Genomic DNA, 15,509 nt, shown 5'->3' with positions numbered 1-15,509 from the left:
GGAAAAGATGTAGTTAGAGAGACCTCAGCCTGCATATGGCCCCTCCAATGCAGCAGGCTTTCTGCAGGGTTTGGCTTGTCTGTGCAAGCCAATAAGGCCCCAGAACCCAAAATAAAGCCCTTGGAGAGCAAAGGCAGGCTTGCACCTCCTCACCACCTCATTCAAGCACAAGGGGTGCTCTGACCTACAGCTCTGCTGCTAAGGGTGAGGACCACCTCTCCAGGAGCAGCCCCAGAGGAGGCTCTGCCCTGCCAGGGACTGCACGGAGGAGGCAGCCTGGGAAGGTGCTGCTGTGCTGAGCACAGATGAGACCCTGCAAGGAAGAGAAATGCCCCAGGACAGTGCCACGGTCACATTTTTTTGACACCTTCATTAACAACCCAGAGAAATGGGGACTGGTAGAGGAATGCAAGGCAAAAATAAACCTGCTTCAGTATCAGGAAGTCTTGTTGGTAGCATGTCTCCTGGGGGAGTAAGGAGGGGAGGGGAGCACCCCGGCTTTGGATATTTAAGCAGAGCTTGAAGACAGTTACAAGCTTCTGTAAGATGGGCAAGGATCTCTTGCAGGTCTGCCTGGGAAGTTCTCGGACACCAGCAGGTACTTTCAACCTCCCCAGACTGGGAAAGAGTGAAAATGGCACCAGCTGCACAAGGCTTTTGAGGAAGAGAGAGGCACTGAGGTCTTCTCTGGTACCAAGCTACTCAGGAAGGGTGAGCCATTTCCAGCTGTAGGCTTTGTTATTGAGATGAGGGCACTTCCTTTTGAGAACTTTAACCATCAGTAAAGGCAGGGTAGAAATCTGCAAAATGCAAACAACTGACAGGCCTTTAAAGCAGGAGAAGTGCTTTAGGCGTGGATTATTCCCAGCAGCAAAGGCTGCAGCTTTGCTGATATTTACAATGACTCAGTGCACTTGACTTTAGAAAAAAAAAAAACCCTGAACAGTCGCAACTCTCCAACCTCTAAAAAAGCCAGCAGCAGCTGCAGAGCTCCAGCGCTGACAAGTACCTCCCCAGGCAGCAGCACGGTGCACAGGCAGCCGGGTCGAGTCAGCCCCAGCAGCCGCGGCATCCACATCCTCCTCTCCCAGTGCCGGTGAGGTCTGAGTGCCAAAGGAGACGAATGGACAGACCCTCCCCAGCACGGGCAGGGGTCTCTGGCAGCCACAGCTCTGCACAGGCAGAGGACATGTAGGTCATGGACAAGCTATTTGTCTCTAACACAGGCTGGCAGATCTTCCAGCAGGCTTTGGGTATGATGCAGCACCAGAGCTGGCCCTGAAGCCTAGGAAATAGCATGCCCACCACGGGCACAGATGATACCGTTTCTCATAATACAGGAGAGAATAGATAGGGGCAATTACATGTAGAGCTGACCCATCATGTCCCCCAGTTTGATCCACTATCTCTGCAGACAGACAATCTGCAGGAACATGAGAAGAGCCAGCCAAGGAAAAGAGGAATCTAGCAACTAAATCCTAGATGAGACATATGTCTCAGAGGAAAGGCCATGTACAGGCACTTTGGGTGCCCTATCATACTATACAAAGCTGAGGCCAGTTCTTCCCCTTCCATTCACATTACCCCATTTCTAAAAATCCCATTTGAATATGCCCTAGAAATTCAGGATGGGATCAGTGCACTTTGCAAAGGGAGGTGTGACTCTATCACTCTGGAGGTGGCCAAACCAGAGGGAGAGGCACAGGGGAAGGACTCGGCCAAGGGCTGGGGAGGGATTTGTGCCAGTGCTAGGAAATGCACCACCTCAATTCCCAGCACCCATCCCTGGCTGGAACTGTAGCATGAGACTGGAGACACAAAGACAAGAGCTGGGAACAGTACTGAGACAGGGCTGAGCACAGCTGCCAGTCAGAAATGCACTGGGGCATTTGTTGTGGGGCAGGCTGCAAGGCCAGGATGCACAAAACTCCCCAGTGCCTCCCAGAGAAGGACAGTGCCAAGCACCAGGGCACTTGGGCAAACCTGGGGCTGCCCACATGTCTCTATCCTGTCACCTCCAGCTCTTGTGCTGCCTTTAAAATGGTTTTCTGGAAAGATCCACAATTTGCTGCATGGGACCATGAGCATCATCCCATGTTTAATGAAGGCAGTGCACTAGCTCCTGGGCAGCTGGTTTCATTTACCTCCTCTTTCATTTTAAAGAGAAACCTTTGCCCCTATTATCTGACCTCTTCTTCTGTTGCAGTTAATTATATTAAAGCCCACTTCCCAAAGCTCAGGAATTTCCGGATCTACTTTGTTGCCTGCTGCTATGGGGAGAGTCTGCTAGGAATTAGGGCACTTGCCTGCTGGGGACGCTGAGTGGGGCAGATCCCCGCCATCAGCATGACACCCGCCACCACAGCAACTGTGAAACTGAGACACCTTTGCTGACAGAGCAGCCCCCATCCCTGAGCATCTTCCAGAGGAGAGGGTAGAGCCCCCATCTGCAGCACAGGACACAGGCAGCCCCACTGCTCCCCCCAGAGAGGAGAGGTGGGATGCAACCTGCTCCCCCCAGGTAAAGACCTGAGGGCACAGAGGAGAGGTGCTGCCCACCTCCAGTCCACTAATAAATGCACTGGTAAAGAAGAATGACTGCGGGCTGCTCTCTGGCCCCAACGACACAACTCACACCCATGCCTTTCTCTGCCCCAAGACAAGGTGCCTCTGTCCATCCTGCTGGTGACAGCCATTTCTGGCCCATGCCATCTCCCTAGCCACACGCTAGCATTGCCCAGGACCATGCTGGTGGCCAGAGCCACGATGCTGCCAGGGACTGTGCCCTCCATCAGTGCAGAGGATGGCAAGTGAGTTGGAAAAGCTGTGACCAGCCAAGTTTATTTACAGGTCGAGATGGGCCAGTGATTTCTTCACGCAACCCCTTCCTCCAGGCATACCCTCCAAAGACACCGTGTTCTGAGCACTCACAGCAGGCTCACACAAGCCCAAATACATATCCTTACATATACATTAGTATATGGTGTATGTACCCAGACATATACATTGGTGTGTGTGTGCACGATGGGCAACTGTCCCCCGGCACCTTTGGGAAACCTGTCCCCTGCGACTGCCTCATGAGCATCTCCACCTACACACTCAACACGTCTAAGCCAGAACAGATGTCACCCAAACCAAGCCCAGCAAAAGCATTTTAAGCAGCATCTCACACATGCCCATGTGCCTAGCATCTCTGATTTGCCACATAGGGCAAGTGACTTTCCATCTTGGAAGATAATACAGCATTCTCCAAGGAGCCACAGGGGTAGATGTCCACTGGCTTTGAAGACGCAAACATTTACTTTCCCCCTAAGTAATAGGGATTTGTGCTTCAGAGGCAGCATTGCATAATGATTTGCCCATTAAATATGACAAACTTGGAGCTGTGCACAAGACTTCAGATGGAAAACCAGTCGTACAGCCTGAGAGAGCATGCCCAGGGATGGAACTGGGCACGGCTGCAGGTTTAAGTGGGTAGTGAATCTTCACCATGTGTGAGGACACCAGTGCTGAGCAAAAAGATGGCTGTGGGGAGGTCTCTGAGCAGTGGAAACCCGCATCCAAAGGCTGAGGGGGTCCACAATAAACCCAGCATTTACTCATAACCAAACACCACAGACAAACTAAATTATCAGGGAAATGCCAAAACTCTCTGAGCCACTGTCAGTCCCACCTGCCACACCCTCCTTTAGTGGAAATTCCCTGAGAGTTTTGAAGCCATTCACACATCCCTCTCCAGCAACACATTACTTCTGAAGAGGGAGGCACACATGCTGAGTTACATATGTAAGCAAAACCATACTCAGAAAGGCTGGCGAGGCTGCTTATTTCCACCCAGTGTCACTTTTCTGTCAGATACATTTCAAATATATTCTGTTTTCACACAGAGAATAGGGATCCCTGCAATGTATTCCCTTCTCAATTCCCTTTCTGGATTGAGCACAGCCTTTTCAAAGGAATAACAGATTTGACAAATTTATAACCGATATCCCAGGAGAACGTTAGGGTTTGGAACAGAAATATTCATACTTGAAGTTAGACAGCAGTTTAGTTTCCTGCTAATAATTTTCTTCTTGGATACAAAGGAACTTGTTTTGTTTTGTTTTGCTGTTTGGAGCAGAGGGATGAGACACTGTTTTGACATTTATTCATAAACAGTACAGAAGCCCAGCTCGGAGCTGTGGCCATTGCCAGTCCTCACAAACTCATACGGGTGCAATCTCCAGAGCTGCAAACCCAGGCTGGGGGAGAAGTGCCTCCTACGCTGCCAGGGACGTGGGTCAGCAAACAGCATCTCGGCTCTGCCGACCCTTGCAGGGAGCTGCACCAGCCCTCCTGCTCGCGGATTGCTGCTTCAGCACAGCCGCTCAGAATCAGAGCTGCCGAGCACTTTGCACTGCTCCTATAAGAAAAGGTTTCAAAGCAGCGGTGCAGGCAGATTCCCTGCACACCAGGATGAAACTCTACATCTGAAGCCTGGAAGTTTGTTCCTTCAACTCATCCAAGGGCTTGGCCCAGTGATCAAGCCCTGTTGCAGAAAGCAAATTCCTGGACTAAGTAAATGTGATCAGCACATCGTGTAATCATGAAAAGCAAACTCCCAGCTGAGACATAGATCATCATTGCACAGCATGAGCCTGTAAGTAACACAAATCCGGCTCCAAATGCTCTGCTACCCCACTGCCCCCATTGCAGCAAGCTGCTGCTGCCTGGCAGGGAAGCCCCAGGAGCCAAACACCCAAGCAAGCAACACTGCGGCACAGCGGGGCAAGCTCAGCTCCCTGAGGAATCGGACTTGCTGGATGCTGGTCATGCCTGGTGCTATAAACCATTCTGAGATGCCAATAGTTGCTTCTGCAGGAGGCTCCAAGGTTGACACACCAACACAGAGACTGTGGGTGCACTTGCAAGGAAACCTCATGTCTTAAAACCCAGAGAGCTCTTTTTAAGAGCAGGTCTCCAAGTGGGATTTACAAGAGATGGGCTTTACAAACCACACTGCTGCACTTCAGCAAAGCAACCTGAGCACTCCACAAAGGGCCACTGTGAAGGACCAGCTTGGGGAACAAGCCCCGTGGGCAGCACACACAAGCCCACTTGGACCCGAGATCCTGGCTCTGGCTTCTGTGCTTGAGGCCAGTGCCCCATGTGGGAAGTTAAACCCAGCATCAGAGCAAAACCACTTTTTCTGGGAACAGGGGGGTCTCACCATGGTTTCTGCTCCCAGTGAATGCCTGTCTCTGAAATGTGTCCTTTCTGTTGCAGAGAGCCTGCCCCACAAACCCTTTTTCTATCAATTTTGGCAGTCACTGCTGTGCTTGAACATTGCCTCACCTTTGCACTGGCATTTGCACTCCCACTGCAGAGAGCCACAGCCTGCTGGGGAGCTTACCTCTGGCCACAGTGTGCAAACTGGGATAGTTGGAAATAAGAGGAGAAAAAAGGTGTTTATGGATTTTCCTCCAAATAAGAAAACCTTTCTCTCCACTTGGTGTTTGTCACACTCAGTGCTACAGCTCAGAGCTTGCTTTGCTCTTCTGAACTGCGGCACATGTAGGAACCAGGAGGAAAATCACATATCAGCATCTCTCTGGCAGCCCCAGCTGGGCCTGGATCTTGGATGTTCACCCCCTTTCCACCAACATCTGCTCCTGGGGCTCCATCTGCAGTGTAGGACTGCGGCGTGTCTATGGACATCTGAGACCCTTACAAAACGAAGCAGGGACTGGGGCATTATACATTTACCATTGGACTAAGCTGCCTCTCCCTCCTCTGGGCCAAACCAATTTAGCTTCAGGCCAGTGGTCACCAAGAGACACTGATTAAGGTGAAAGGAACAGGGCTTTCAGACAGTCCCATACATCTGCCACATATGGCTTTTTCTTCCCCATCATCCCCACCCCAGCCACCACTGGAGCTGCCTGTCCTCCTAACTGCCTCCGGGGACCCAGTGGTCCAGTGCAGGGCTTTGTTTCCAGCAATCAGGCAGGCCAGACATGCAGGCAGTGGTATTTTTAGCCTCTGTCTCAGCTGCAGTGGTAAAGGTTAATATATCCCCTCCTGTATTTGTTCGAGAGACTCCAGAAGGAGGGGCAGAGACTCTTATGTCTATTTAAATGCAGCAGGAGGACAGAGGAATTGGCTGTCACAGGTTTGCCCCCTTTCACACCCAGACAGCACATCAGCTCTGCTCCCAGCATTGTCTGATCACTGCAATTAGTGTTAGGAAGTAGAAGGAATGATGAATACCTACTGTTGCCAGGTAACAGCATCCACCGTGCTGCCAGCCACTTTCATGAACCTATAGGAAACAGAGGAAGAAACTATATAAGCCAGTGTTGTCACAGGGGAAGTCCTAAAACAACCGATGCCCATCCTACATCATGAGACACCAAAGGTGGCCACCACTCTCACAGACCCTTTCCAATGAAACCTTTGCATCCTTAAATGGAAGGAATAAATTATATGTAATACAAATGCAAGCACAGCTGAGAATAACAGAGTGAAACTCAACTGGCAGCAGAGCTTTGAGCATCATTTTGGGGCAGATAGGGAGAGCTTTTGGAGCACAACAGCATTTCAGGAACAACAGCTTGGTGTATGTACTTAGTTCTATGACTGGAACAACACTCAATAGCAATTAAAGAAAAAGTTTTAAATGCCCATCTTAAAAGGAGACACTTCTTCACCCAACATGTATTTAAGCTGAGGAACTCCTTGCCTGGATTCAACAAGGACTGAAAAAATGGAAGAAAATGGAAATAAAACCTAGCAAATCTATTAGATGCAAAGATGCCACCTCCAGCTCAGGAAGCCCCTGAGCATTGGAGGATGGGAGGACAGGCTTGACAAATACTGCTACATGCTTCCCTTATTTTGATGCTCTTTCTTTGCCGTTGGCTGTTAGCAAACTGATGGGATTTTGAGCAGGGTGCACTCTGGGTTTGTCCCATTCCTATGACTAACCACAGCACTTCCATGCACAAGGTTACAGCAAGTTATAGATATGTATTAGACTCCTGACGGCTTGTGACCCAACTATCTTAAAGAAAATACACCTCTTCCAGACAGCTCCTGTTTGTTGCAGACTTGAGGCTACACGGGTGTATCTGGCTACACTGCCAATGCCAAAACCAAAGCAATTTCTAATCTCGGGGACCGTATGCAACCCCCAGAGCAGCAGCCTCTAGCACAGGCATCCAAGATGGGCCCTCCCTGGCTCCCTGGTCCAGCAAACCAGACTGCACCTTGGAAAACTGCAGCTCCCATGAGGAAGCCCAAGCAGCTACTATATTCTTACTCTTAGAGGCACAGATATGAAAACACACCAACTGCACAGGCACACTTTTCTGTTCAGTAGTGTAAAGTGTGCTGGGTAGCTGATGCATTTTGGAAGTGATAATGTATGTGCATGTCCGGAGACATTGGCCTGAGCAAGTGAACGTGATGAGAAAGAAACTGATGCTGTATTGTCTCAGGCTGCTCTTTGGTGCATGGGGATCCTGGGAACACAACAGGAATCACACAGCTGTCCTGATCTGCCAGGACACAGAGATGAGTGGCACTGGGTCCTGCAACTCCAACTCCCTCAGGACAGCCCCATGACCAAGGGTGGGGAAGAAGAGGGAAGTTTTGTGAGGAGAGATGAGACCTTTTATCAGACTAGTTGTCATGGCAGGGATGAGCAGCAAGCTTTCCAGCACACGAGCCTCTAATCAGGTCTGAAACAAGAGCATCAAGCTTCAGGCTAAATATAGCTCAGAAACAATCATTCTGACTTTAAATTAATGACGATGGTCAATTATAGACTGGGACAAAAGGGCAGCTGGACCCTGTGAAGCATAAGAAGACACTGGCAAAGGCAGCAGTAATAAATCCCTCCAGACAGAGAGGGAAGAGGTACAATTAGAAATGGAAAAACAATAACATGCTGTAGAACCCTGTAGCACTGATGCACCCCTGATTCTGCTGCCTAGCAGTGCTGTGAGCTTCAGTTCCCAGGCTCACCTTTCAGAAATGCTTTTACATCTCTCTTGAGGGTCAGGGCCGGGAGATCAGTGCCAGGGTGGTGGTTTGGGGATGGTTCCTTCCCAGTTGAGCAGGGTGAGGAGACCAGCTGGACCAGCCCCAGTGCAGCCAGAGGGAGAGGTGTGAGCTACCTGCAACCCACACTGGTCATCTGGCCAAAAGGGGATTTTGCAAATATTGCTAAGGAGAGGCTGCTGTCCTACAAAACTAAGTGTGAAGAAATATGCCAAAAGGAACTAAAAACCCAACTCCCAGGTTTTAAATGCTTGGTACAGGGACTGCTGCCTAAAATATAATGCATGCAGTGTACAAGCATGAACTAATGAACTCTAAACTGAAATTATGAATTCAATCTATATTGGGTTTGAAGATCGATATATTGCACTTGGGTTTGAAGATTAGCCCATCTTGCTTTCTAACCTCAAATGCTTTATGTTCTGGCTGCAAAATAAACCATCCTGGACTTTGCTAAATCACCTCTTCAGGCTCAGCTTGGCACTCTCCACTCACAGTCCAAAACCATGAGCAGACCAAGCTCAGAGGAAGAAGCTCTCCAGTTTTCCTCGCCACTTCCACAGTGCCTACAGCTCTGCTGCAGACACACCTGCTACAGAGGTCTTTGGGAAGGGACTGAAAAGCAAAGCAAACCCACGGTATAACCTCCAGCATCCCTGTAGCAGCAGAAGCAGGACATCCATCTGTCCCAACTTCCACATACATATCCTGGAAGCTAACTGGACTGTTGTTAAAAAGCTCATGAGAAAATTTTGTTGTAGGACACAGGTATCACTCAGACAATGCCAGTGCAGACCAAAAGCAGGACAGAAAAGGCCCTGGCTTGCTTAGTGTTCCTCTTTGTCTCCATAAGACAAAAATAAACTGGTTAGTTCTGGTAATTTTCAAATTTTACCATAAAAAATGCACATTTAGATCAAATTTTGCTTTCCATGTCTGTTTTTCTTTCTTTTATTTTTCCTTTTATTGAGATTTTTGCAGGATGAAGTTCAAAAGTTCTTGGTAAAACTTCAAGTCCTGCCTTAATGGTGGAGTTGTGCCTGGAGCACCCCAGATGACTTGGACAATGGTCTCTACCCTCCAAAGGGAGCCTAGAGCAACTCAGCAGCCAACGAGCAAGAGATGAATGGCCAGGGCAGGTGGAGATGCAGTGGTGCACAGGTATCTGAATATCCCCGGTTTAGGAATACAGATGTTACTAATCCCTTTATTCCTGTAGCACCTGTGCTGCTCAAACCACAGATTTTGAGGCCAGTGAAGACCCATATGGTTCAAATGGCCAGCACTGGCACATTTTTATCTGGGATTTCCTGGACTGTGATGTCCGTGTGTGCAGCGCAGCACAGGCAGAGCAAACCAGACGCTTCCGGGAGGGCTCAGATCCCTGCACATGTGCTGCACAGATGGGCTGGGCTGGCGCAGTAAATCTGCCATTTTCCTACACATTGGGCTTTCTCTGTGAGCACCAATTGACTGCACAGCGCACGTGTAGTAAATCCCAGCCAGGAGCAGTGGGACAAACTCAGCCTGTGCTGTGCAGGCAATGTGGGCAACTCCTGTAGCGATGCCCCCTAATTCAGATGGGTGGCAGCCCCAGGGCACGTCTGTGCAGTGTCCCAGGCTGGGCTTCCACATAGCAGAAACCTGGGCAAATGTAAGAGTCCTCAAAATCTGCTGGGGCAGCATCTCTAGGTGGGAAAGCAGAACATGTCAGAGGCATGTGGAGGAACAGGAGCCTCAGGCAGGGAGTTTGTGATACTGAGGATGAGACAAAGCCACTGAGCTTGGATATGTCCATCTCCTTACCCTTGCAGCTGCCTGTATGCCTGCATCCCATGCCAGCATTACTACTTGTGGGGTCCTGCAATGAGATGTAACTGAGGTTCAAGCTTGTTTTTAAATAAGCACTATGAAAAATGTAATTTAACATTGTTAAGTCACCCAAACAGTTCACAGCTCTGTCCCAGAAATGGTAATACTGGCACAAGGTGGGACAGCACCTCACAGGTCAGGAATGAGCTGTGGGAGAATTGGGTGGGAGGTCTGCAACACCACGAGATGGTACTGACATCAAAACTGTATTGTGAAACCATGGCTCAAACCTGACCTGTCCCAGAGCATCTCCCATAGCCACATGTCTCGGGACCGCAACTTCCACTTGAGTGTGGGCACGTCTCTGAAATAGATCTCCTGTCCTTATTCAATACTTACCAGTCATGGAGCACCTCCTGCAACCTTAAGCAAATTGCTCCCATGGTTAATTAGCTTCCAAGTATGTTATTTCTCATCGGAATGTGTCTGGCTTCAGCTTCCAGCCACTGGAACTTCCTAGGCTTATTCCTGATACATTAAAGAGCCATCTGTACTTGGAAATCGCTTTCTAATGCAGGTAATTGCAGATTGTCATCCTTTAAATAATTAAAAAAAGTGATCCTGTAACAAACAATGCAGCTGCACAAGATGACAATTTACCATCACACAGGCTCCCAGGTGGTTTAGCATTATTGTCTGACTCTTGGATGCTGGACTTCACAAACACAGGTTATTTCATCTGCTACTCCCTGGAGTACTACAAAAGTAAGCTGACCCTTCCCAAGTCCCATATGTAGGAGCAGTACTGGCCTGCCTGTGGTGCCGTGGCAGATCCCTAGAGCTGGGTGGCAGATCTCTGCCCTTTGAGCCAACAGTGATGGGTAGAAATAGCTTTATCTTGTATCTGAATTGGTTGGTGAGGGGGACTAAAGCACAGGCTTCACTTACTAACTTTTTCAGGTTTCAGCAGCACAATCAAATACCTACAGCAACGGAGAGACCCAATTCATGCCACCTGCTGCAAACACTTTGACCTGCAATGCCAGATTTCAGACAGGGATTTCTCTCTGGGGAGCAGAGCCTGGTGGGGACTATGTACAAATCTGCTGCTATATTGTATTCTCTCTCTGCTCAGCATCACCTTTCTTCAACCAACCTTAACTACAGTAGGGCTGCACAAGCCTTCTAGCAAAGAGGGGGGCTTTATGTTCCAGACTGCCCTACCCAGCCTTGGTAATCTGCACTCCAGGGACTGTGGAGGTTGCATTTGGACCATGATGTTGCATTACCATTGATGTTTTTTCCCACCATTGATTAGTCCAGTCCCTTTCTGAACACACACCTCTGGCCTCCACAATACCCTGTGACAATGACTTCTGCAATGCCATTGCATACCATGTGAAAAAGCTTCCTCCTTCTTTCCAAAGCTTCCTTCCAAACTACTTTCTGCATTGTGAAAAAACCCACCCCATTCACAGGCTCACGCACCTCGATAACATTCCCCCTGGGCTGTCCGTCTTCTGAGCCAAAGAGGCACAGCCTATTTAATCTCTTCTCACGTGAAGACATCACACACCTCCACACATCCTCAGCTCCTCTCCCTGTAACCCTCCCGATTCTGTTACATCTTTTCTGAGATGAAATGACTAAGATTGTGGATAGCAATCAGGATGAAGGTACACTGTGTACTTATACAGTGGCACAATCTTATCTCTCTTTTCTTACTCATTTTGTTCTTCCTATACAGGTGACTCTGATTTTGGCATTCCAGCCATCCAGATCAAGTTTCAGCAACAAGTATCTTAACCCTTTCCTCCTGAAAGAGTAATAGCTAAATCCTTTGCTTATACCTCAGATCCTTGACCCTGCTATATAAGGAACTGCAGAATGCCTCATCAAATCCTTCACACCTCATTTCAATGTATTTATGAATGGAGTCACTCATAAATTGAATGCTACCAGAGCTTGAGTTCATGCTGCAGTGACCTCCTCCTCCCTTTGTATCATTAGTTTAATGTTGTTTGTCTTGTGGCTTGATTTTTTGCACAAAATTCTTGCTCTGTACCTATTCAGTGTCCTGGTACTCTCTGTGCCACCAGCCTTGCTGTATCTTGCATAAGGGTGAAGCTTCTTTCTCTGCTGACTGAGAAACGCTCACCTCTGCGGCATCACTAAAGAGCCTTAGACCAATACAGCAAGGATGTACTTTTTAAAGAAAGTCAAACAGACAAAGCAGAGCTTCTAAAAAAATGCAGTGCTTAAAAGTCACCTGTGTCGAACAGGGCAGAAGCCCTTGTCAGGAAGAGGACAGGACAAATACATACATTTCTTTCTGAAACCCACCCAGAGTCATTCCCTCTGCCGGATACCACCTACACTGGGCTCTCCTTGTTTCTCTTACCTACATGAATTTAAACAAACAAGCTCTGTCCATATGCTGCCTTTGGCTGCTACTCCAGAACAAGTCATGGATAAAAAGCAACGCCTAGACCAACTGATGTGTGCTGACCCGCTCAGACAGCTGTAGCCCTATTTGCCCTTGTAGTGGCATGGGCAGTCATCATAAAAATACTAGCAAAGACTCTCACATTTTTAGCACCTTGATTTTGCTTTGGCCACTGGTGGTGTTGGATCCCAAGTGTACAGCCTGTACCATTTCATGAGCTATAAGCTAACACCTCTCTCTACCACATAAGGACCAACACAGGAACCAGGGTTTGATGTTGGTTTGTGGATGCAGGGAGCAGGGCTGAGGATTGGGACAGGTTTTAAACTGACCTCTACCTGGGCTGCCCACAGATAATCAAGACATTATCTCCATGCCCCCTCCCAGCCCTGCCATGTCCACAGCTGGCAGGGATGAAGGGCTTCATCATGACTGACAAACGTGCTTCCTCAACTTTATGGGCTCCTTTCAGAGCACTGTGGAATGACATCATCACCAAAAGGAGCCAAAGTGACCCAGATGGGTGGTTAACTCTCCACAGGTACTACAAACCAGGTAGTTTGTAGTAAAAAAATCATGAAGGATGAGAAATTCTTGCGCCTTGTGAGGTGAGGACTGACATGTGGGAGCTTCCTCGCCTGCTGCTGCCACCTGTCTGGAGGTGCTGTGGCTCTGTGACCAGAGCATGGATGTGCAATGGTGACAGCAGTAGCAAGAAGGGGCCAAGAAGGCTGGAAAGAGGGCAGACAGAAATCCAAGGATGCAGCAGGTCTGGTGGCTCTGAGAGCTGGGGTATGAGGAGGTAGGGAAAGGCTGTAGCTCCAGACGAGAAAGACTTCAACGTCTTTGGTGACTTCAGTAGGCTCAAGACCCAAAGCTGTCACAGAGCATCAACAACAGCCAGCCTAGTGTGGACACAAGTGTCTGCCAGCCCTTATCCTCCTGGCACTGCAGCTCCTGCCATCGTGGAGGTAACACCCCAACAATTGCCCAGGGAGGTGGTGGAGTCCCCATCCCTGGAGGTGTTTAAGAGTAGGGGCGACATAACGCTGAGGGATATGGTGTAGTTGGGAACTGTCAGTGCTAGGTTAACGGTTGGACTAGATGATCTTCAAGGTCCTTTCCAACCTAGATGATTCTGTGATTCTGTGAGTGTCCAGTGGCAAAATCTGGGCTACACCAGCTGAGGAACAACAGGTCATGAGATCCCTGAGCCAAAACTGCCTGGACATGCTGGTCTAAGTTTTGTACCAAATGTTCTGAGCTTTAACACATGTTAGCATCTCTTCTTCCTAATAGCTTTCCCTCATGTTTCTTCTCTTCCAGCACTGAATGTGTGATTCAGTCATGCATTAACTTTTGTGTCTGATTTCTGATCTGCTGTTAAAATCTATGTTAATTCCTTAGAATCTCACAATTTTTTCCCCAAGCAAATTCTGAGGAGTTCTGGGATTCCTGTACCCACAGACGCAGTAGGTAGCTAACATGGTCTGCTCTCCAACAGCTCAGGCTGCATGAATGGTCTAATTAACACCTCATCAAACTCAACTGTTGGTTGTGTCTGGAGAAATTCCCTCTTGCACCTGTGCATTCACAAGACACCACTTCTAGCCTCCCGCACAGCAGGCCCCAGCCATCGGAGCAATGCTCCATCACTGCAGAGCCTGTCCTTACATCATCAGTAGCGGCCCTGGTCCAGTGGCCAGGACTTGCCAGCCCAGAGTGACACTGATATGCTCTGTGACTGCTCTGAGCCATTGCACTGTGCAGGGTGGTGCAAGAGCTCAGGAGCAATAACTCACCAGTGAAGGGTGTGCAAAGCCTGTGCTGCTGTGTTTCAGGCAGGGCTTTCCTCCCCTCATCTTATCTTACCTCCATCATCAGGAAGACCATAGGTTTCATCCAGCACAGCTCAGTGTCACCTGGCTAAGGACAGCCTTTGCAGTGAGACAGCATGCACACACCCCTGCATGCTGCAAACCTTCGGGTACCTGATCTGCACTCATCATCTAGCCCATCTAGCAGACCCCAGAGAAAGGTGGCACCCCAGGAGGGGTTCAGTCCCACCCTGCCCTGGAGGACAGGCCTGAGGACTGTGTCAGAACAGCTCTGGAGATGTCCATCTTCCACCACTGAGACAGACACAGAGCCTGGTGCACAGCAGAGAGCAATGCCCAACTCGTGATGACACTGCCATTATTGCAGGAAAATGTTTAAACATAAAGAGTAAGTTTAGCTTGGTTGCTTGAGATAACAGTTAAACAATAGACTGCAATGTTTGGAACACAGAGTATGCAACAGGAAAATGTAATTTTAGGTAATACTTCACAATGAGACTTTTCTCTGAGTGTTTCAGGATGTCAGGTAACTCTAGAGACTTTCCCTGGAGAACATCTAATGTCAGCTTCTACTGTCAGAGATCACTCCCTGGGCCCCTCTGAGCTCTCCTCTCCCACTTCAGCTCATTTCCATTATTTCCCCCACCAAAACCTGCTTTCTCACTGTGTAACAGGGCACTGCTTGCCTGGCAGACTAATCCACTCACCCTGTCTGCTACTCTGGGTGCTCATCTCTCCCCTCCTTACTTAAACCTTACTTAAGCCTTACTTAACACTTGAGTCTTAATCTTCCACTTGGCATATCTCTTCCTACCTGGCTGACTTCTGCTGTTCATCGCATTTTTTAAAATAAGAGATAAACTGTGCAGATTTTGCATCATCAGGACTAGTAACTGCACACACTTTATTCGCTCTGGAGCCTTCAACCTACTGTGAGCACTACATAGAACACTCATGGTGGTCTAGCAAGGCAGACAGCAGGCTTGCCATTGAGAGCACCTTCTTAAATTCTTTCTCCTCTCTCCTGCATGCTGACTCTGTGGGGTTCATTCAGGATTCTGAGAGGCATGTCCTGGCCGTGACAGCCCCAGGCACATGCTGAGCCACATCCCATTGACCAGTTCCGTGATGCTCCTGCAGAAGGCAGAGCTCTCAGTAGCACTAACTGAGTACTGAAGTGTCAGGGAGCTGCTGGGAACAAAGCTCACACTGTCAAGCAGCTTAGGCACTGGGGTTTATCTATTCATCCTTTAGCAACTCCATTTCCAAATACTGCAAATGAGCATTTAGCCCTTTGTCTTTGTGTAATCAAACTTGCTCCTTCTCTTTACACCCTGCCTGGTAATAATGGGGTCTTTATGTGGAAAGAC

General features: G+C 48.8%; 1 protein-coding gene across 1 annotated transcript in view; it reads right to left on the bottom strand.

Moving 5' to 3' along the window:
• Positions 1-15,509, bottom strand: part of HPSE2 (heparanase 2 (inactive)) — a 129,470-nt gene that overhangs the window by 21,548 nt on the left and 92,413 nt on the right. The window contains exon 9 of the mRNA XM_074831640.1: positions 6,254-6,301. Within this exon, the coding sequence (XP_074687741.1) occupies positions 6,254-6,301 (48 nt within the window). The remainder of the gene's footprint in view (positions 1-6,253; positions 6,302-15,509) is intronic.

The sequence above is a fragment of the Strix aluco genome, chromosome 7 (genome assembly GCF_031877795.1).
Source record: "Strix aluco isolate bStrAlu1 chromosome 7, bStrAlu1.hap1, whole genome shotgun sequence".
Taxonomy (NCBI): Eukaryota; Metazoa; Chordata; class Aves; order Strigiformes; family Strigidae; genus Strix; species Strix aluco.
This window is presented reverse-complemented; position numbering and strand designations above follow the sequence as displayed.